The sequence below is a fragment of the Lacerta agilis genome, chromosome 10, assembly GCF_009819535.1.
Source record: "Lacerta agilis isolate rLacAgi1 chromosome 10, rLacAgi1.pri, whole genome shotgun sequence".
NCBI classification, from domain to species: Eukaryota; Metazoa; Chordata; class Lepidosauria; order Squamata; family Lacertidae; genus Lacerta; species Lacerta agilis.
Genome location: NC_046321.1, coordinates 25,681,489 through 25,705,547, shown reverse-complemented (window position 1 = coordinate 25,705,547; position 24,059 = coordinate 25,681,489). Strand labels below are relative to the sequence as shown.

Here is a 24,059-nt window from a genome sequence, read left to right as displayed (position 1 = left end):
CAGGCCCATTAAAGGTATCCACTGGGAGAGGTTTGGGAAGAGCAGGGACACCACCACCAACTATTCACACCACCCATGGGAGCCCTGTTACACTGAGAACCACCAGTTTAGCCATGTTCCCAGTTTCCTCACTCTGTCTGCACCCTTTGTAACCAGGAGCAGGAATGATGGGCTGTATGTCTGTGGCCATCTGGAAGGCTGTGTCAACTTGCCAATTTCACCATCTGCTGTAAGCTGCTCAGAATTTGGAAATTTGCATTAGCCATGCTCCAGAGTGCAAAAAAAGCACTTTAAAGAGAGAGACCCCTTGGACCATGGGGGAAGAAATGATATTCAAGGGTTGTTTAATGGGAGACTATTTCCTAGTGGTTGTCTGCACAGATGATGGATGTGATGTCATGCATTCTGTCCTCCTCCTTGGACAGTTTTACCCTGGGGAGTAGAGGACTTTGACGAAGTCAAAAATAAAACTGCCAAACAGCCTAGTGTGATTTAATCACAAGCCAGCTGCATTGATTCTCCCCTCAGGGTGCACCATGCATTTGTTTGGAGATAATTTTGTCAGTGTTGTGAGGAGGGAATTGGAAGCCACTGTAAATAGTATACTTGTGATGTGATCAGGTGTACCTTTGTCAGGAAACTCATGTGTGTATTTGATATTTGGGGCTGGTTGAAATTGATTCTTGGTTGAATGAAATTAGTTTATCCCAGCTGTTTGGTGTCTTGTTTTGCATTGTGTGACTGCAGATGCTCAGATGGAGTTTATGTTGCATTCATTGCCTGATTGAAGCAAAGCTGAAAGCTGCTCTTGCTTTGCTCAGCACGTTGCCTTGTGAATGTTTGCTGCTAATATGCTTTTGTTTGCCCTGAAAAGCTTATACACAAGTCCAAGGTCATATCTGGAAGAGAATGAGAAAGAGTAGCAGCTGACAAGTAGAGCCTAGTGGTGCTGCTTTTAAGAGTGGCTGAGGGACCTCTTTCACCTCTTCTGGGAATTCCATAGTCCTTATTATCTAGCTTCAGTTAAGTCACATGAAAGCATCATTTTAGTATTTTGGCGAACATAATTTAAGTTGTCAGTTTCTGATAATGTACCCTTTCGTACTAGATTCTTAAAAGTAGAAGTTGGCACCATAATAGATGGTGATAGATGTTGGATTTTCGTACTTGTCACATTTTATATAATTGTAGAGTTGGAAGGCACCCAAGGGTCATCTAGTCCAACCCCCTGCAATGCAGGTATCACAGCAAAAGCATCCCTGACAGATGGACATCCAGCCCTTCTTTCAAGGAATTCTGACTTCCAGTGGGCTTCTTAGTTCAGCCAGGGACTTTGAAACCTATTTTACCAAATCCACAAAGAACCAGCAGCTCTTCTTAAAGATAAATTTTCATGGTTTTAAACTTACTTTTTAAAAAAGTGCATAGCTAAACATGCAAATTTCTGGGAGCATATTGGGTGCTATTCAACTAAATTTTACCCACAGTAGACTCATTGAAATTAATGAACATGGCTAAGTTAGGTCCATTAATTTCAGGAGGTCTGTTCTGCGTAAAACTTAGTTGAATACCCCCCACATTAACATAATTGTCTATTAAAATAATTGGAAGCATATCAAAACCAGTGGGCCTACAAAATAACCTTTCAGCTTCTAACGATGAAGATGAGATACCCTATGTTGTAAACAAGAAGAATCAGGCATGAAGTATTAAGTCACCTGCATGCCAGCAAGTATTTCATTGTGCTTTCCTTAGCTGTAACTGCGGTAAAAACTGATTAGATTATTATTGATTTCGCTTTCTTCCTGCCAGCACACATCAGTCAGTGAACTCGTTTTTTCAAACCTCACCAAAACTGGGTTCCCTAATGGTGCGGGTTAACCGTGTCGTAATAAGATTTACACAAAATCTCCTGCAGGAAGGGTTCAAACAAAGATTAAAGAAGGCTTTCTGTCTCTTTCAGTGTTTAGAGCCTTTCACCACGTTTAGTTCCCGGTGTCATCTGTAATGCACAATAAGTTTAGAAACGGTACATGCAAAAGAGCATGACACACAATGGATCTTTTGTTCTCAGTGGATTTTAAAGTAAGTAAAACACCTTAGAAGTAAACATAAGCCAAAAGCTGCACTTCAAGTGAGGTATTCTGATGGTTATCTGAGACGCTGCCCTACGAAACTGGATTGTTATGTTGTTTACGAACGTGAGCAAGACACTGTTCTTCATTGTAGCCTTATTGGTAACAGAGAAGGAGAAGCAGGATGGAGAACTAATTCACGTTATGAAATCCTATTAATAACTAAAGGGTTGTCTGCACTGCAGGTTAACTTGCTGCTGTTCAGGGAAATGTCGGCTTTCATGGCTTACAGCACTTGGCATAGAGCTACGTGGTCCTTTGCACCCTCATAATAATTGTATCGTACACCCAATTTTAACAGGATCTTACAGTCATGGGGAAAAGAAAGTGCACTCTCTTTGAATTTTGTGGTTTTACATACAAAGACATAATAACAATCATCTGTTCCTTAGCAGGTCCTCAAATTACCGGTAGGTAAATACAATTTAAGATGAACAACACATAACATTATACACCGTCTCATGATTTATTTAACAGAAGTAAAGCCAAAATGGAGAAATCATGTGTGAAAAACTAAGTGTACTCTTACTGCTGCCATAGGAATTAAGGGGCTAAATAGCAGATAGGTGCTGTTAATCAAATGCCCTTGCTTACCCACCTCTATAATGGTCTGGAGCATTCAGGTGTGTTTTAACACAGTGCCAAGAAGGAAAGATGACCAATGCTCTTAGAGAAGCAATTGCTGCTGCCCATGAAACTGGGAAGGGTTATAAGGCTATCTCCAACCAATTTTAAGTCCATCATTCTATAGTGAGAAAGATTATTCAAAAGTGGAAAACATTCAAGACAGTTGCCAGTCTTCTCAGGAGTGGATGTCCCAGCAAATCACCCCAAGGCCAGACCTTGCAATGCTCACAGAAATTGCAAAAAAACAACAACACCAAGATTTACATCTCAGGGTCTGCAGGCATCAGTTAGCATGTTAAATATTGAACTTCATGACAGTACAATTATAAATAGACTGAACAAGTATGGTTTGTTTGGAAAGTTTGCCAGGAGAAAGCCTCTTTTCTCTAAAAAGAACATGGCAGTGCGACTTTGGTATGCAAATTTGCCTTTGAATAAAACCACAAGACTTCTGGAACAATGTCCTTTGGACGGACAAGACCAAAGTGAAGATGTTTGGCCATAATGCACAGCGCCACGTTTGGCAAAAACCAAACACAGAATATCAACACAAGCACCTCATACCAGCTGTGAAGCATGGTGGTGGAGGGGTGATGATTTGGGCTTGTTTTGCAGCCACAGGACCTGGGAACCTTGCAGTCATTGAGTCAAGCATGAACTCCTCTGTATACCAAAGTATTCTAGAGTCAAATGTGAGGCCATCTGCCCGACAGCTAAAGCTTGGCTGAAATTGGGTCATGCAACAGGACAAGGATCCCAAGCACACCAGCAAATCTACTGCAGAATGACTGAAAACAAACAGAATCAAGGTGTTGCAATGGCCCAGTCAAAGTCCAGAACTCAACCCAATTGAAATGCTGTGCGGGACCTTAAGAGAGCTGTGCATTAACAGATGCCAGCAAACCTCAAAGAACTGAAGCAACTTGTAAAGAACAATGGGCCAAAATTCCTCCACAACAATGTGAGAGACTGATAAAGTCCTACAAAAAACATTATTTCAAGTTACTGCTGCTAAAGGTGGTTCTACAAGCTATTGAATCATAAGGTGTACTTAGTTTTTCACACATGGCTTTTACATTTTGGCTTTATTTCTGTTAAATACATCATGAGATGGTGTAATATGTCGTGTGTTATTCATCTGAGGTTGTATTTACCTAATTTGAAGACCTGCTAAGGCACAAATGATCGTTATTATGTCTTCATATGTAAAACCACAAAATTCAAAGAGAGTGCACTTTCTTTTTCCTATGGCTGGATATAAATGTGGCTTGGCTTCCATCACCTTATAAGGTCTCTCCCCCCCCCCCCACTTCCACTGAAGAAACGAAAATTTGGCATCTTATAAGAGTCCTTTGGGGGAATCATTATAAATGTCGAGAGGGCAACAAAAGACTTGATTGGGAAGAGAGACAGTGGAAGTAATTGTCGATGAGAATAATTTGCCACCAGATGTTGGAAGCAGGGCACCTCACAAACCCACTTGCTAGGCTGTAAAGCTATAGTTCCTGTATAAAAGGTCTTTTACTGTCCATTAAGGCAGCCCTGGCATCAAGAGAAGCACAGCCAGTGAAAAGGAGAAGTAGGATATATTGCTGCTAGCGGCCCTCACAGCTTCTTTACGTCTGGCAGTAGTTGCACGCAGTCTCAGGAGCAGTGGGGTAGCAAACTGATGCAGTAATCCCAGCAGCAGCCATAGAAGGTACACCAGGCCCTATATAGCCATTAGTTGTGAGATGATGGTAAAATAAACTTGAACTATTTAAAGCTAGAATGGCTTAGTGATCGAGAGAGAGTGTGTGTGTTACAAATCAGAGCACCACAGCCAGAATCTCACCTCTGCCTTGCACTCACTTAGGCAAGCCACACTTTCTCAGCTTGAATGCCCCCACCTCCAGTTTGGGAATAATACTGACCTACCTAACAGGGTTGTTGCAAAAAGCAATATGTAAAATGCTGTGACCATGTTAAAGTGCCGTATAAGTTCTGTGTACTGACGATTCTGTTTGCTATAATTAAAAACTTGAAATGTTGACATGTTGAAAGCTAAATGCTAGTGGAAGCACGGCAAGAGGATTTTAAAGGTAAGAAAGCAGGACATGTCTAATATGGGTGCAACATTAGATCCATATATAAAAAATGCCACAGGTTGAAAGTAGTGCCTCAAGAAAGGTTTGGTCTAAAAATTTTTAATAGATATCTACTTCTGCAGTAAATGTATTGGCACTGTATCTGTTTCAATCCACATCCAAATTACACTGATGCAACTGATCTCCCAATAACCTGCTCTGTGGAGATTGTCTTACTGTTTTTGTTCTTCTCTCAACCATTGCATGAACAAAGGATTGCTTGTTGAGCTTTGTTGTTATTATCAAACATACTTTAAAGGTGCTCAGATACTAGGTCAAGGAGGGTGGTGTAAATACCTGAGACATGAACTAATAAACGGATGAATCTTGGCTGAATTTTGTGATTTCTTCTCCACTTTTTTTTTAAATTAATTGCAGCAGACAGAAGGAGGGGCACAGACGGATGGCCAGCCGTCACAGACACAAAGCAACGAGAGTACCGAGAGCAAATCTACTCCAAAGCGGCTGCATGTCTCCAACATTCCCTTCCGCTTTCGGGATCCTGATCTCCGGCAGATGTTTGGGGTATGTTAATATAGCGCTGTATCTCCCCCCCCTCCGCCCAGAAGGTTTAAAATGAGTTACAATTTAAAACATAAAGCATAATATAGTCTCACGAGGCCCCACCCTGTTTGGGTTCAGGGGGTGCCTCGGGACTGCAGTTTCCCCCCCTCAAAGTCACTGCAGTCAAACAGAGAAGAATTAAGTACACCTGTGCCTCAGGTGTGTTCAGTTGGCAAAGTGCAATTCCCCCGGTGTGCACTCTGTCCCTTTCTCCTCAGGGGTCTGGATCCGGTTCTTTGAGATAAAACAAGGAGGATCCAGGTGCTGTGAATATGTAACCGGGAGTTAATGTTTTCCTTCTGAAGGACACAATCATTTCCTGATAATTATGTTCCTCCTTATGATCCAATTAAAAAGAGTATACCCTAATTTCCATATTTTGGCTTTGGGATGGTGGGCTTTCAGGCTGCAAGCATGTTTCAGCCATGTCTGTTTTAAACTACCAACCTGAACCTGATGGCTTTTGTCCTTAGCAAGCAATAAAAAAGTAGTGTTAATAATTGAATTTCTAAACATGTAGAAATTCATGCCATGTCAAAGAGAAAGAGAGAGGAGAACGAATGTTTGAATGTCATACACTTGGATTTCTAAAATGCTGTTGAAAAATACTGAATTTCTAAAGTACAGTTGACCAAGTTGCTCACCAAAGGTTGAGAGTGTAAGATAAGAGACAGTGATTAGCTCAGGGTCACCCACTGAGCTTCACAGCTTAGCCAGACTTTGAACTTGGGTCTCCCAGTCCTATTCCGCCAATAACCACTACACCAGAATGGTGCTCACTGTACAGTAGTGAGGAGTTACAACAGTAAAGTCCCAGAAATGGGTGTCTCTGGAGAAAATTGCTGCTGCTGATCCTGTCTACAAAATCCTTATAACAGACAGACAAGATGAACCAAGTTGGGTCAGAGGAGTACTCAATTTAGATCAGCGTTCTGTTAGCCAGTGTGGTGTAGTGGTTAAGAGCGGTAGACTTGTTATCTGGGGAACCGGGTTCGCGTCTCTGCTCCTCCACATGCAGCTGCTGGGTGACCTTGGGCTAGTCACACTTCTCTGAAGTCTCTCAGCCCCACTCACCTCACAGAGTGTTTGTTGTGGGGGAGGAAGGGAAAGGAGAATGTTAGCCGCTTTGAGACTCCTTCGGGTAGTGAAAAGCAGGATATCAAATCCAAACTCCTCCTCCTCCTCCTCCTCCTCCTCCTCCTCCTCCTCCTCCTCTTCTTCTTCTTCTTCTTCTTCTTCTTCTTCCAGCATCTAGGGGTCACTGTTGGTAGCGAAGTTCATCAGTTGGGCATAGTGCTCTGGTCCATCCTCAGTTCCTAGCAGTGTTCAAAACTCCCATTGTTCTAGGCGCATTTTGTGACAGGGACTTTCATTAACACGAGCAGTTCCTGAGCTCTGGGTGCAGTTCTGTGCCTAAGATTTCAGATTAAAACTACAGAATGGAAGGAAAGGAGGACATTTTTCAGCCTCCCCACTTCTAGCTACTCTCTTAAGGCTGGAGAAAATACCCTCTTAAGAATATTAGGGGATTGGGCAGGGGAAGGACTAGACCATGTGAAAAATGAACATAATATTTTAGCTGCAGATCATTCATTTTCAGCTTTATTAAAGAAGCGCGCCTGGCCCATAACCTAGGTTTAAGGTGCCATTTAGCTCCTAGCTTTCATAACTCAGTTTCTAACACTGGTTTCTAGTTCTCAGGATCTGGGAGATAATAGTTTGCCTTCTCAGAATATATTTTGGGCTGCTGTGGCTGCTAAGCCTAAACTTTTATATTTTTTGTCTAGGGTTTTTTTTAAAGCCCCTTGACCTACAGCAGCAATGAGTTATGCCTTATATCTATGATTGACATTGCAATATATTACTGGGAATGTATGTCTTGGGGCTGCCTTGTGTGTTACCAATAGTCACTGTAAATTCATACACCTATAAGGCATGGGCAGAATATAGTCTTTATCTGACTTTTGGGCTAGCATTTCAAAGCCTGACATATTCTTTATGCTGTCCCAAGGGTTAGTGCATTCACAAGTGAAGGGCTGCTTTTGGAAGTGTTTACAGTTCTGATTTCTATGTGTCCTTCATTTGAGTCTCTACTTTCTGTTTAGATGACTAAACAGAACATTGCACTGCTAAATGGGTGTGGAGCTTTACGGTCCTGTGTGGTGGAGGAGTCTTGAGAATATAATTTTCTTGACTCAAATGAAATGATATCAGAATTAGGAGATTTCACCAAGGAAGGCAGATAAACAAACTTCCCCTATACATATATGCAGCTCTCCCCACTCAGTTGCCAGATCCTTAGACTCAGAAGTATTAAATTTCTGTGAACAATTTCATGTGAAATATTGTAGCAGGCATAGAGGTCTCACTTCTCCCACCATCACCCCCACCCCCCGCTCCCACTTTAAGGAAATACAACTAAAAGAATATAGACAATATTTTAAATTCCCCAGCATTCAGAAAGCAAAGATTATCTGCCACAACGTTTTCCAGATTTTTGATACCTGGGGACATAGGTTTGAGGTTGGGGGTTTTTAATGCAGTAATGTTGGGGAGACATTTCACTCTTGGCCTGACAAAGTTACTTATTCCCCCCTGTCTGTCACAATGGGTATGTGGCACCCTTACAGTTTGTCTGATATTGCCTCCCAGTTCCCTGTTCGCCTCATTGGTCAGGGCTCAAGGAAAAGACCATGCTTTTTTTTAGCAATAGTGATGCCTCTGGGATTTCTTTGTGCCTATCGGTTGTAGCTTAAGGATGAGTCCCAGTGCATCCTTACTCCCTCTCAGGCTGAAAAAAGTGATCGTATATTGGTAAAGAGATGGAATGAAATTCAATAATTTAATGTTCTCTACAAAATCGAAAATTCTTTCCAGTAGCACCTTAGAGACCAACTGAGTTTGTTCCTGGTATGAGCTTTCGTGTGCATGCACACTTCTTCAGATACACTGAAACAGAAGTCACCAGATCCTTAAATATAGCAATACCCCTCCCCACTCCCTCACTATATTTAAGGATCTGGTGACTTCTGTTTCAGTGTATCTGAAGAAGTGTGCATGCACACGAAAGCTCATACCAGGAACAAACTCAGTTGGTCTCTAAGGTGCTACTGGAAAGAATTTTCGATTTTGTTTTGACTATGGCAGACCAACACGGCTACCCACCTGTTAATGTTCTCTGTCTATCCTAGCCATCACCTGAAATTATTCTGATAAATATGTGCATGTTTCATGGAGCCTTAAAGTAGCACATTACCTTTAGCATTCACAGGTGGGAGGAAAGTCCTAAACCAATGCCCGAGCAATGCCAGATTACATTAGACTAGAAAAATGTTTTGTATTTCCCGTCTCCACCAAATTACTGGTTACCATTTACCGTCATTCTACTTAGGATAAATGTTTTGTCTGGAAGGTTATTCCAGTGGCATAAAAGTAAAAGGGGAAGTGCACATGAACTGTGGTGCCTGTGGGTTTCATCTTTCCTTTTACTTAATTGGAAGCTTTGGTTTTCCTGGCTCTGACATCAGCCACAGGGATAGAGCCTGCTAAAACTGCTTTTTTACATCTTAGGTACACATGCATGAGCATGTGCCATTTTGAAGCTTGGGGTAGGCTCTACACTTGGAGCAAGAAAGCAATCAGAAATTCAGTTCTGATTTCCTGCTCGTCCAGCAGGAACAACATAAAAACAGTCTGGAACTATAAAATGGGACAGTGAAATATTTACCCTGGTTGTGGTGTTCTTATTACCGCTGCTACTGCAGTAAGAGAGCTTTCCCTTGGGTGAATCATATTAAACGAGCCCTTTATCCTGTAGGGGACCTATGATTGCAGCTTCTGCTGTCTGTGGCAGAATATCCCCCCTCCCAGCCTTTCCCAGTGTCAGGTTCAATTGTTTCAATGTCATCTATGAAAGACTTAAGGCCTTTGCCTCAAGTGAATTTTCCAAAAATACATGAACAGAGAGAAACTGTGTAGTTAGCAGGAAAATGGGCCATGAGAGAATATTATTACATGGGAGGAGTGTAAAAGTCCCTGAAGGATCGAGCAACAACCTGGAGGTCAGCTTTGCCCTGGAGCATAAAGCATCAGCTTATGTTGTCATGCAATCTAAAAAAGACCATCAGGACTGACAATGATGGCTGATCTCAAAGTGCTCCGCAAATTTTCCACAGCTGATTTCTAAAGCCTCAGATGTTCCTGACTGTAGGCCAGAAGTCACAATTCATTGTGGTAAAGCAGGGCTTCTTTGCCACCGTGTGCACACAGTAGCCACAATTATGTGCTCACACCTGTGTTCAGTCAAATTCACCAGTAGATCACTGGACCAGTAGATCACTGGACGTCTGTGGTAGATCACTGGCAGATCACTGGCTCCCCTTAAAACAGGCTCAATTTTTTGGCCTGCACCCCCCCAAAACAGGGCTTTCCTTCTCCCCAAAAAGCTCAACAACTTTGACCTGAACCCCAAAAAAGGGGGTAGATCATTGCCAGTTTTTAATTCTGTAAGTAGATCACAGTCTCTTGGGAGTTGGCCACCCCTGCTCTAGTTGCAAAGCTCCTCAGAAAAGCAAGGGGCCAGTTAGTCTCTACAATGCTGAAAAGCACACATAGGAATTAAATGGTCCTTTCCTTTTTGCTACTCCATATTGAAACTAGGGCCTTGATGGGAGCACCAGCCATGTTGACTGGAAAATCCCCTAGAGCAGTTAAGAATCCCTTAATTCCATAACTGTGGAACCATTCTAACTGGGCCCTCACCTTTGCAGGGAGTTCTCACCATCATCAGTGCAGACTATTTGGTACTCTTGATTGTTGGTATCTTCCAGGAGCTGCTTTGTGACTTGGGGGTCAGAGGTACAGTGTTACAGTGGTTCCCCTCATACTTGAAGGGATGCTACAAGGGAATGGCATAAGCAGACTTCTGTTCAGTCTTTGGCTCTTGAGCTGTGAAGTCCTACATGGTTCCCTCTTGTCTCCCATTGAGGTTAACATCTGTATCTGAAGCTGTTGAAAGTGGCCATCTAAGAATTTGGAGCACAATGTCATCAGGATGCTCCATACTGTTTGAATCAAATGCCAGATCAAGGCCTGGAGGCAGGATTGAGTTCAATGAGGGCTAATAGACTAAACCATTGTAAGATGAAGGCACTGTTGGTGAGTGGTTCTTGTGTTCAGGAATTGTTGTTCTAGATGTAGTCAAATTCTCCTTGAAAGAGCAGGAGGTAACTGTCAAACAAGTAATCCTCACCATCAATTTCATTGTTTATTGATCTTATTAGTCACTTTTTATGAAAAGTAAACTCAAATCAACAGTACGAACATTAAAACCAATAGAAAACTAAAACAAAATGAAAGCTAAAAACATTCACATACAAAAAGGCAGTCTAACACATCCCACTAAAGGCAGCCACACTATCTAAAACTTCAGGTTGAAAGCCTTACTGAAAAGGAATGCAAGCATCACATTAATGCTTGCTTTTTTATTTAAAACAATTACATGGGAGCAACAATACCTGAGTTTTAATTTTTTTAAAGGCAAAGTAAATTATATTATTATTATGATGCAAACTATGACTATTTTATTTAGACTCTTGATGAAATTGCTTGCAAATTTAGGCCTATTATTCATCTCATGAAGCAACACTGTTCTACCCATTAAGTATCAGTCCTTGGTTTTGGAAAATTTAGGGTATTATTTCAGATAAGTTCTGTTGCTTAGTATCTTTGCATATGCACAAACAGAAACACTTGATTTCACATGTCTGTTGGCATTTATAAATTCTATAGCACAAAATGTGGGTTGCATGACCAAAGGTTTGGGAATATGCTCCTCCTAAGTAGTGTAAAATTTGTATTTATTTGCAAGCTGATACGTTCAGTCAATATATGAACCAATTAGTATATATGCTTGTTCAATAAATATATGAATTTAAAAATTGGTAAATAGATTCAATTCATTCATTTAAATCTGACTTCTGCACTCTTATCTATTTAAATCATTGACTTAATTGCCCTGATTTAATGTAATCCACCCTAGGATGCACTTAAATTCAGAGGTATAAAATTCTGGTCCCAGGTGTTGAGAGCCCTAAGACTTAATGATGTTTGTTGACAAGATATACAGACAAGATTTGTTTTTGAGAAAGCTATGTGAAAATACAACCCAGTGTCTAATAAAACAAGCTAGGGTCCTATCTACGACGTTCTTACCTTACCTTTGGAAATATACCATTTATTTGACTTGAAGCTAGCAAGAATTTTAAGCTGTTTTCACACACTTGAGACTACTTCCGTATTTACAGGCTGTGTGTCATCTCAGTTATTTGTAAAACTTCCAATCGTACCTTGCCTTCCGGTGTGGACTGGTCTATTGTAGAGGAAACAGTGTACCGTGCCTCAAGCGAATGAGAGAATCAGAGAATTGTAGAGTTGGAAGGGACCACCAGGGTCATCTAAGGAGTGCACTTATTAATCTGAAGATTATGATTCAGATGTGGAGCTGAAAATAGTTGCATTCAAAATTTGCTCCATTGTAATTACTATTGAATTGCTGAAGTGATGAATGGGTAAATTCGCTTTTGTTGTTGTTGCCAAATAGCAGCTGAATGGTCTCCTTCGGAACATAGGCCCCAGCTCTAAGGACAACACATTAAACCCACTTTAGGGGGCTAGCACCTGAATAACTGTCCGACAGGGCGGGGTTGGGGTCCTGCTTTAAGCTGGCAAGGCAGCACCCAGCACTTGCCTGATAGTATTAAAGCCATAGGGACCCCCCACCCCCACCCCACTATCTAGCTACTACTTTCTTACTGTATGAGTTCAATGTCTAATTCAGCACTGTCCAAACAGTGAATACTGCTGGCCTAGTTAGTTCAATGCCTCTAGGGAAAGTCATGTTGTTTACTGTAAAATTTAGAAGAGTTGACAACAAGCCGGTAATAGTTACATTCAGATGGACAGGGAGTTTGGGGGTGGAGAGAGATATAAAGCTTATAAGACAGGCAACGGTGACCTCTTTTTATTTATTTTTTTGTGTGTGGCTATGACTCATACATTTTGAGTCAGTCAGTCAGTTCTGAAATCATTATGCTTAATGAAGCACCATATGCTCATATCCCCTTTGGATAAGAAACGAGGCCTACAATTACTCAGTGGGATTTACTTCTGAGTAGACATCTATAGAATTGCACTGTCAGGATGGAACTATATCTGTACTGTCCTTACATATGTTAAAGAAAGCATTTTTATTAGGACAACCCTGTTTTTAATGCCTGTCGGGGGTTTAAGGTGGAGTATAGGAAGTGTGGCTTATTTGAGTAAAAGAAATAGCGCATAGGGTTGTGTTTAATGGAGAAGCAATTTAAAAATGGCAGAGCCACACCAGCATCTGGAAGTCGTGCAAGAACGTCTGAATACCAAGGGGACTACTACCGTAGCATTCATTTGCCCTGTTGTAACCCACACACTAAGAGACTCTGAGGCATAAAGCATCTGGCCTCCATTGGTTCAGCTTAATGTGATAATTAGAATGTTCATCAGCACTCCCTCAGCTGAGGGAACTTGATAGTGGTGGAATTCAACTTAAGTTGAATTAAAAGTTCCTTTACATATGGCTAGAGAAATGCAAATAAGGAGGCTGGAAAACTCACAGGAAAGAGGTCCCATGAAGTAGGGAAGTTAAAAGGAAGAGAAACAAGAAGCAGGGTGACTGAAGAAATGGTGCAAAGCATGGAACGGAACAAAAATTAAAAACCTGAGGGAAAGGAACGTTGGAGGGGGAGAAGCCTGAGGAAAACATAGAGCTAATTGAATTGGGTTGGCTCTGAAAAACCCATACAAAGCCTAAGGATACAGGCGCATAGGAAACTGCCTTATACGGAGTCATGCCATTGGGTATGCACACTGCCTATTTCAGGGTTTCAGGCCACAGACATTCCCAGCCCTGTATGGAGATGCCAGGGATTAAACCAAAGCCTGCCAAGTAGATGCTCTGCCACTGAGCTACATGTCAGTATGTCAGCTTGATAGACTAGTAGGACATAGCTGACTTCCCATGGTAAGCATAAGGATGCCAAGGGTGATTGTCTCTCTAGTTTTATGTTATATCATGCCTGCTGTGGCAGCCAGTTTGTGACTGATGCTCACAGCACTCTTTCAAAATCCAAAATGTTTCCCAGTCCATAAAGTATGGTGACCCCTGTCGTAAGGTCTCCAGGCAAGTTGCAACATACTTAATGTAAACATAAATACTTTATACTATCAATACATTCATTAAAACACAGAGAGAGAGAGAGGGAGAGAGAGAGAGAAAGAATTAATAAAAATATACAAAACGTTCTTCTCTGTAACAGCCACAGGAAGCTTTGGCAGCATACTGACAGCAAAAAACCCCATCATCATCTTAGTTTATCAGAAAGCCTGAGGGGAAAGGTAAGTTTTTAGCTGTCACTGCAGAGATGTCAGTGAAGGTGCCAATCAGAATTTATTGGGAGAGCATTCCACAGACACAGAGAACCACAACTAAAAAGGCCCTCTTTCTTGTCATCATCCTCCAAGCCTCCCTCAGAGAAGAGCCCTGGAGACTTGTTCCTTCTATACGCATTGTAGTTCTGCCTCTAATAGTGTTTTCCACCAGTTTTCCTAGAACTAATGCTAAGCTAGCCAGCCTAAAATTTATGGAGTGGAGTAGCTGGAAAAGGAGGATGCAGGAAGAGAGACATATATAAAAGGCACCTGCCTGTCCCCTCACACTCTCACCACCCAACAGCAGCTACCTGTTCCTTCACTCTCTTGCCCCAGAAACAAAAGCTCTGAAGCATTCCCACCCATGTAGTGTTGCATGCATCCACTTGTTCTCTGTGCATGCTAAAGCAGTACCACCCATGTGGAAGAAGCCGGTATCAGTTGACTCTGGGAACTGAGCATGCTCTTTGACCGTGGCTTGCTGACTGCTGGGGAGAAAAACAGAAAACCTGTGGGAAGCAGAATGGAATGGAGTATCATGGAGGGGGAGGGCTAGACTGACTGGAATAGGAGCACTCCACACTACAGTACTATGTTGCCCGTAGCACTCTAGTCCACAAAAGCTTATGCCACAATAAACCCATTCATCTTTAATTTACCGGAAGACTCAATGGTTTTACAGTGACAAACTGGCTACCCCTCTGCAATATCTTAACCTGGAATGTGAAATGAGATTGCTTTTATAGATCTCTGCTCTTGCAACTAGCTCAAAGCATATTAAGTAGTCAACTGCTTCAGCTAAAGTCCTACTCAGGCTTTTGCCTCAAAGTATGTGGTGCTGGAGGAGACTCTTGAGAGTCCCATGGACTGCAAGAAGATCAAACCTATCCATTCTCAAGGAAATCGGCCCTGAGTGCTCACTAGAAGGACAGATCCTGAAGTTGAGGCTCCAGTACTTTGGCCACCTCATGAGAAGAGAAGACTCCCTAGAAAAGACCCTGATGTTGGGAAAGATTGAGGGCACAAGGAGAAGGGGACGACAGAGGATGAGATGGTTGGACAGTATTCTCGAAGCTACTAACATGAGTTTGGCCAAACTGCGGGAGGCAGTGAAGGATAGGCGTGCCTGGCGTGCTCTGGTCCATGGGGTCACGAAGAGTCGGACACGACTGAACGACTGAACAACAACATGTGGGCTTAAAAGTGAGGAGGGGGCAGGGTGAACCAGCAGCCCCCACCCACATCTTACCCACCTGTGCCCTCCTTCACACCTTTCCCATGTTGAAAGGGGAGATCTAATTCTAAGTGTGTTCAAGTGAACAAGCTTGGAATCCTCCTCTCGATTGGGAACCCCAATAATGCAGTGTTACTGATCATAAGTGCATTTAGCTGAATGTGCTTAGAAACTCCTATAAGCTTTTCCTCACAGTGCAAGGCGATCTGGCACATGCAGAGATGCTGAGGATGGAGACAGCATTTGTTCATCCATCCAATTGATTTATAGTCCTCCCTTCCTCAAGAAAGACCCCAGAACAGTATGGTCATGCATCTCCGTCCTCCCCCCCCCCCTTCTTGCCAACATGCTTCTGGGTGGTTGCTGAATAGGGTTTAAATAAAAGCTGACAACCAGAAGAAATTCAACAACTGAACATTCTTAACTGCATATTAGAAAGGAAAGTTTGCTAGCGAAATGAAGATTTTCTTAGAAAGGAGGATAAATGCAGTAGCTGACAAGGGGTAAATGTTCTCTTCTGTCTTTACAGCAATTTGGCAAAATCCTTGATGTAGAGATAATCTTTAATGAACGTGGCTCCAAGGTAAGTTTTGTTTCTATACCCAGTTTCTCTCTTTCTCTCCCCTCTCCCCTGCCACCCCCGCCCCAAGTTGACAAGATAGGACAGCTTCCTGCATAGAGAATAATGCAGAACAGGAACTGGTCGTCATGTAGTCGCCTAAAAATTGCCATACCTTATTGCAGGTTTTGAGTGTAGCCAATAGAGTTCTTCCCAAATCCTTTCAAAATATTCTTTTAGAAAGATCAAGCACCCAAAATTTCTAGCAATAAAGGGTTCACTGAAGCTATCAAGAGTCAGATTTTCCTTTGATTTCTCAAAGTTCCTGGTGTTTGGGACAGATGGCTTCTGTCCATTTAAAAATAACAATCTATAAATAAATTATATGGGATAAGAGCTTTCATCTTGTGTAAAAGAAAAATTTCCACCCACTCTGCTAGCATAATGGACCCTTCAACATTGAAAAAATGTTGACTTTTAGCAAATTACGGTATCTGTATAAGCTTCTAATTTTCTGGAACGGCTACTTGTGTAGCTATTCAAGATGCATCTGAATGATAGTTTTTCAGGCTTACTACTAATTGAACTATCTAGAGAACAAATTGCAAACATTAGGTCACAAGTGCAGCAATTTTGAGTGATACTTGTCCTAACTGGTTCTCGTCATGAAACCATTGTCCCCTCACTGAAGAATTGATGTGATTCTCTCTCTGCCCAGTAGGTCCAGCACTGGAATAGCAGGGAGTGTTGCAGGTCAGGAGCAAGGTGCATTGGCAGAGCTCTGTGGGGGAAGCTTGCACAGTGCATGTCTATACTATGCTTGACTTAATCAATGCTAAGTTTTCCACTTTTAATTAAAAATGAACATCTGTCCCATCCCCCCCACCCCATCACATGACAGTTCAAAGGTGTACCGCCTAGTATTTTTTTATATTAAAAAAACCATGGCCCAGTATAGTAGAGCCCCACTTAGATTTTTATATTTGGGTTCAAATTTGCATGTTAAAATTCATTTCTATGTGTTATCTGAAAACCAGAAAAGGGATGATATTTAAATATTAACCACTATAATATTCTGCGTACCTTCGGTAAATTCTGTAAACAAAATTAAAACCCTTCATGGCAAATGATCTTTGAGCTCAGTTTATATAACATAAATGCAACACAACATGTGTTGAACTTGTGGAGAGGTGCAGAACTATAGTGGGCGGCATAGAGCCCTTTATTTCTTTACCTATTTCACATGTTTGCCTGATCTCAGAACTGGAAGGGATGCAGTGCTGGGCTACTGCCCCTCATTAGCCATAGGCCACTTGACTATTGAGAAGAGTTAACAAGCTGGAAAGAGAACCACAGGCATTTCATTTGTGTAATGCAGCCTCCTGCAAAATAAGCACCCTCCCATTGCAACTCTTAATAGAGCATGAGCAATCTGCTGTGGTTGCATCTCTAAATATATTTCTCTCCTCTCTGAAGTTAGCATAGGCCAAAATTGTTTATGAATCAGTGGTGCTTTAGTTATTATTGTCAGCCTTGAGGAAATTGACTCCCATATACGATCTCTTTTAAATGCCTAAAGCAAGCGTGTCAGAAAGAACAATGCACTTATCAAGGCCTTCATGTGATACTGTGCTTTAATTTTATAAACACATGTGATAATCTTACTCATTTTATATAAACTTACATGACAGTCTCTGTTCTTATGTCCAGAATCTTCTATAAATCACAGAATTCTAATTATGACTATTCAACAGTGCAGCCAAGAAAAACCAAGACTTCTGGTTTTCAGTTAAAACAAGAGCTGTTAGTTATGAATTAACTTATGGGTATTTGCCCCTTTTTCTTTCATCCAGGCAATATTTAGCCCAACTAGTTTCTTCTGTATTTGATGGTAGAGTTTCTAACACCTGCCTGTCGGATTCACAACAGTCTTTTATCAGTTGGCTCCAAGCTGGGGCCTGTTCTCTCAAAGATGGCGAATAGCTTAAGTGAGACTCCGAAAACTCTCAAAGAATGTTTGTTGGTTATGTCATGGCATATTGAATTGGGATGCCTGGGATTTGCCCTTCTTTTTAAAACAAACCAACCAAAAACAACAACAACAAAAAACAGTAGCTTAGAATCCCCAGTGGTGGAACACAAATATATCTAGGGCCCTTTCACTTGTCACTCCCCTTTCTTCTGCAAAAAGTATGCCAAAACTTGAATGCCTTTCTCCTACCCTGTGGTTTCTGTTCTAACCTAACGATATGGAACCTCTCTCCTCCTCTCTCTTGGGAATCGGAAAGCAGATGCTCCTGCTGCCTGCATTGTGCTGTGTTCTCAATATTATCCCTCCCTCCCCTGGGTTTCTAAAGGGTATATTTTTGAATATGTATTTGATAAATGAATGTTAAAAAGGTGAATATGTAAATTCCAAATCACCCTAGGTGTGTCCCCATCCAGTAATTGGGAAGGTCCTCCACGGGCTGAGCATATCTTTATCCCTTCATAACTGTGGCAAAGGTCCTCTGCCAGAATTGTTCCAGTGTTGTGAAATTTTGGGAAGTTTCTGAAAAAAAATGCATCTTACCCATTGGTCCATCCGAGATGAGATGATAGCTTTTCTTTCTCTTGTTAAGCTGACATGCTAAGAGAAGGTTTCATGCATGTGTTAAATCTTATTAAAAACTGGTTCTCACTGGAGAGAACCTAGTTATGCACACTTTTACTGTATAAATATTGATGCTTCACAGGAGCACCAAACATTTGAATTATACAATATGCACAATTAAGGAGGAGAGTATTGAAAGATCTCTTAAGAAAAAAACTTTTTGAACAATTGAAATAAGAGTTTCCTTTGTTTTCAGCCAAATGTGCCTCATAGTTTTAGTAATTTTCATTCCGCTTGTTAAACTTCCCCTGGTAATGTGCCTACCAGAAATCATAGCCATTGTGTCTTAAAATGCTGGTTTGTTCCAGTTTGCCAATGAAAACACTTGATTTTTCCTCCCAAATGAATATTTTGGTTTCCATGAGAATAAGTTTGATTTTCCTCAGTTTACTCTAGGTTTTGAAACATCCAAATTTCTTTAGATCTAGAACACTCAAACTTTGTCATAATGAACCTGCTTAAGTCAATAAAGCAATTAAATGTGGCTAGCATTCACCTATATTTAATTGGAAAGGAAAAATGTGTTGATATTCTATACCCTGGCCCAGTGAAGATGTAAGTTGACAGGGTCAGGTAATTGCATCTCCCACTGGTAATTATGAATGAACAATCATTATTTGGCTTTGGATAATTCTTTCTAATGCTACATGTTGTACAAAAAGTGCATGAGAGACTGGCAAGACACTGTTAGCACTACTTAAAATAGTAGCTTTTGTTTAGGTTCTGTACACATGACAGAACCCTACTGTATGTATATTGGACCAAACCAAAAATATGTATGTGCAAGATATATGGCCCTGCTGGACTACTGTTCTGAATATTCAGATTGGTCCATGTGTATTTCATGACCAGAGAATGACTAGTAGGGATGCATTGTGTGCTGATGGCTTAGCCTTGCTCAGTAAAGGCTGTGGCTTCATAAAAACTGTTGTGCCATGGTTCCTGTTTCCATGTTACTTGGTTTCTAACCATGCCTGAGAATTACTTGGTTGCCTTCCTGCAGCTTGTTGCATGCATCAAATGAGAGTTCATCAGACCAGTTTACCTTGATTACTGATAATTTGATGTAATCGGGCAGTATAGCATGTGGGGCATAGGCATGTTTACGCTCAAGTCATTTTATAAAAAAGTAAAGATACAACAGATATGTTGTACGCCTCTTTACTTATGGAAAGTATCTAGTACAGGGAAACAAATGATCTTGCACTGTTCTGCTCAAGGGTTTTTAATTGGGTTGGTTCAATAACATAACTTGTTTCGTTGTAAATTACTTTGGCTTGCCCTAGGCAAGATAAAATGACTGACAAATTCAATAAGCAACAGTGATAATCTTCCCTCATCATACATCTAAGCTGCGTTCTAGTTTAGTCAATATTACCCCTGAAATAGATACAATAAAAACAAAAGAGTCTTGTAGCACCTTAAAGACTATAAATTTATTATGGCATAAGAGTTTCTTTCTGTCAAGGCAGGAGTCAAGAGCAGGTCAGCAGTAACTCACAAGGTGCCAGTGAAGTTCACTGTTTATTCAAAGAACCAAAACAATTCAGGCCTAGTGAGTACAGTAACCCTTCCCAATATATCTTGCCCCAATGAGACAGTTGCATGGACTGAAGGTCCCCACCTTCCCACATCTCTCTGTCTTCTTCCCAAGCAGTCAGAGACTCTGACTCCTTATCTGACTTTGCTCCACCCTCTTCATACCTCTTCTCCCTCTGACCAGTCATTGTTGTCCCACCACCAATCTCCTGGTTCTGAGCCTTCTTACATTTGGGGTTCCCTAGTTGGTGCCTCCCACCAGCATGCCTCTGCATCCAGCTAGTCCATGACAATCTCTCTCTGACACACACACACACCCCACAGAAAAAGTGGTGGTGAAATTGTAAACGGTGAAGTTAACAACTGCTTTCTTTGAACAAACTACTGTTGTTAACGTAATCATCTCAGCCTGAACTATTCTGCACTTAATCTCCATCCGACCTCGCTGTTTATAATTCCACCTTCCACAATTGGTATGTGTTACCTGTGAATCAGGATAACATTTTTTCCATCTGATGAAGTGGACCGTTTTCCACGAAACCTTATAGGAGGGGTTTATTTATTCCCCTTGTTTCATAAAATTTATACACTGCATGACTCTAAAAATAAACACTCAAAGTGGCTTAGAAAAAAGCTAAAACAATAGCATTATTAATAAGAAAAATGAACAACCATAGTTTAAAACTTTCAAAAAGTTAAAATAACAACGGACTAAAAAGAGATTAAAACTTCCATCAACCATGGTACCCTTGAGAGCTTTCATTGATGCCCTAGGGCGGGTTACCCAATCTCTGAGTGTCTAGTCCTCCTAGAAATAAAGTTTCTAAAGAAGTAAAAAAACAAAAGTGCAGGCACCTCATAAGCAATTTCTGTGAAATGAGAATGTGTGTGATGTGGCCATCTTGTATATTTTCCTGGTAACTGAGGAATGATCCCTGTTGTTATTAGACAGCAACACCCTTTGTGAGTGTGTGCAAGCTCCACAATCAGGACATAGCTGACTTCTTATGTCAGGAGTGGGGATTTTCCTTATTTTGTGCTGTGGTAATGCCCCCTTGCCAGCCATTTTTTTTGACTGGGGCCCTCAGTATTCAAAATGTGATCACTGTTCCAAAAAGGTTGGTGACTCCTGGCTTATAACATTAAAAATGTGTTAGTCTTTAAGGTGCTACAAGACACTATGGATTTTGCTGCAACAGACTATGCCCCTGGTGAAGTTCTGCTTCCCTCATCACTTGCAGATTTCAATTGTGTTTTTATATTCTGCTAATGTTAGGTCTGCATTAGCAGAAGCACTTTCCTTTGATTATGCGGTATTCACGTTGCCTTGCTTTCAGCTGAAGCAACACCGTCAAAGCCCAGTGTGTTTCAGAATTATTTCCACCACTCTAATGAAATAGCTTTACAGCAGCACGTAATTCAATCAGTGCAGTGCAGTATTGGATGGGAGATCCAGTCTTTTCACTACAGGTCTTGGAAAGTAGGATCCTTACTTTAAAAGGCGGTAGGGTTCCTTTTTCTTCCCTCACCCACCTGGAACTTCACGCCAATCACTCATCTCAGATGGATTATCAAGGATGGCTAAAGATGCATATAAGTTTTGGAAGCAAGTAACCCTAATGCCTGGAATCTTTTTGACTATTTATCCAGGCTTCTGGCTGTTGACTGAGTCTTTAAAGTGTGTCTGTGTATATATAGATATATTTTAAAAATGAAATTATGGAAAATCCGTCCCAACACCATAAGATAAAGATGCTGCTTCTGAGGTGAATGTTCTAAACATAATAAAAAAAAGGGTTAACAATGCATGAGTTTCAAGGGGCTCCGTTTAGTTTTCTTTGGTTTTTATTTATTTTTGTTTATTTTTTTGGTTTTATTATTATTTTTTCTTAATTTCTGTGTTCTGGCCACACCCAGGAGAATCGTCTGCTTTTGATTTCTCCCTTTACGGTTACATGGTAAATTTTCTTTCTCATTCTTCAGAGATGGAAACATTTTTAAAAACTCTGTATAATTATTATTTTTACACTGCTCATCCTGTTGCTTGTTATTTATTGCAGAATCTGAGGCCAGACTAAAAGGGTGATGGTTACTTGCGTGTCTTTTGGGTCCTTGAACAGCTCCTTAAAGAAAATGGGGGTGTCCCTGGGCTGCAGGTGGTTTCAGGTTATAGGAGAGATTTCTTTATGAGCATTTAGTAATCTACAGTTGCATTAGTTGGATAGTTTTCAGCCAGTAATAATAAAAAGTAAAAGCAAGTGCTGTTAAAAAAACCAGGGGGGGGGTGAAACCCACACACAGACAACTGAACTTTAAAATTGGTAGCAAAGCCAATCATGTGATGTACATGGGCAATCTTCACCCAATAAAGGAATGCATATATTTCACTAATTGAGATGTCCTTCAAACATCACAAAATATCAGTTCATAAGAAACTTATTCATGCTTATGGACAGATATTCTTTGCTGTTTGGTGGTGTTTTGTTTTCTTTAAAGCACAAACTAATAACAAATTAAAACAATTGCAGTGAAAAAAAGTTTGTAAATGTGACAGATTAGTATGTACATCTGTTTATAATATGTGATTCCTGCCCCTCCTCAAAGGACTCTGGAATCCATTCATTGGACTATCCTTTTGGAGAAGATTATCTCATTGTGCAGATAATAGTTTCCTGTTGTGAACCACCTTGAGATCTACGTGTATAGGATGGCATACTAACTAAACTAAAAACTAATTAATGGTATTCATTAAGTTCCTGGTATATGTGTGTTTGGCCAGATACCTTATCGGAACACTCAGATTAGGCCCCCCGCCCCGCCCCAGCTAGCATATCCAATATAATCTCAGCTTCTTAGCAAAAGCAAGTTCCCCAACAAGCAGCAATTCCTGTTTTGAAGGAAATCAGTCTGTTTTCCTAGTAGGATGGAATGTGACTGGGGAAGCACTAGAGCAGAAGTAGACTTTCTGAGAGCAGCCTCCAAGGGACTGCAGTTGGGGGGTGGGGAACAAAATTGCCCATGAAGGTAGAGTTGCAATTGCCAGCCACAGAACAGCTTCAGAACTGACCACATGTCTGTCAGGGGCCGAGATTTCCTAGAGGGCAGGAGAATGGGGGGAAGCTGCTGTCAGCACCCTCAACCCTAACACCTTCAAAACATTGCATGAAAGTTTGGGGTTTGCATGTCTGGATAAGCCCTTTTGAGAAGAATTTGCTTAAATATCCGGTAATAATATTTCTTTGCTGGAGAATCCAGTGACCCAGTTTAATTTATCAACTGATTTTTTTTTATAAAAAAAAATCTTTATCCCTTCCTTCCCATGAATAAGCTTCCCATTGAACTCTACAAATACAGGGCACGAAACCCAGCTGTGAAGCAAAAATAGAGAAATAAATCCTTCACACAGTTGCCTCAGGGATGGCAAAAGGCTTGAGCCCTAACAGGTTCTCATTATAACATCTTCAAGAGCACTTTAAAATGATGACCCACTTACTACTTTAACTTAGTGAAAAATTAAAATGGCTCTCTAGCCACTGCATCTCATGTTTCATGTAAAGCCAAGGTAGATTTTCCCTCAGACTAAGTGTAAGTGTACTGCTCCACCTAAACAGTCCTGGGCAAGTCTACTCAGAAGTAAATCCAGTTGCGTTAAGTAGGACTTACTTCCAGGTAAGTATGTACAGGATTGCAGCCTTCATTACCTAGGTTCCTGTTTCAGTATCAGCAGTTTCCATTATAGTTGACATATACTTTCTCCCTGTTTCTGGGGTGAAAGAACTCGAAAAGATTAAGGGAAAACTACTGTGTTTAAAATGTGGCTGTAAAACTGCCACAATGATATTTTATCTAGCCATGGGCTAAGCCAAATGTCTACATTCTTGTGAATGGAGCAACTAATGGTCAGACCACACTGCTGAAGCTAAATGGAAGTAGACGCGATCAATTCCTGGAGAGGAGACCAGTGGGATCCTCAACTACTTCTGAGCTTTCTAAAGTAAGCTATAAATAAATAAATCATTTCAGCTACTTTTTAGATGGTATCATTTTCTACTAGCTTCTCATTTAATTAATTTAGTCTTCCTAGCTTGGTCCCTGTGAAAGTGTTGTTCAGCCCCATTAATGAGTACCTTAAGTTTAGGAAATGGTCTGCTTTGTG

General features: G+C 41.0%; 1 protein-coding gene across 14 annotated transcripts in view; it reads left to right on the top strand.

Annotated features, from left to right (window-relative positions):
• The window catches only part of RBFOX2 (RNA binding fox-1 homolog 2), a 169,692-nt gene that overhangs the window by 118,862 nt on the left and 26,771 nt on the right, over positions 1 to 24,059 (top strand). For 11 of the 14 annotated variants that reach the window (XM_033162578.1, XM_033162572.1, XM_033162571.1 and 8 more), the window contains 2 exons: positions 5,267 to 5,413; positions 15,682 to 15,735. In XM_033162578.1, the coding sequence (XP_033018469.1) occupies positions 5,267 to 5,413; positions 15,682 to 15,735 (201 nt within the window). The remainder of the gene's footprint in view (positions 1 to 5,266; positions 5,414 to 15,681; positions 15,736 to 24,059) is intronic. The other 3 variants (XM_033162574.1, XM_033162573.1, XM_033162568.1) reach the window with 1 other exon arrangement.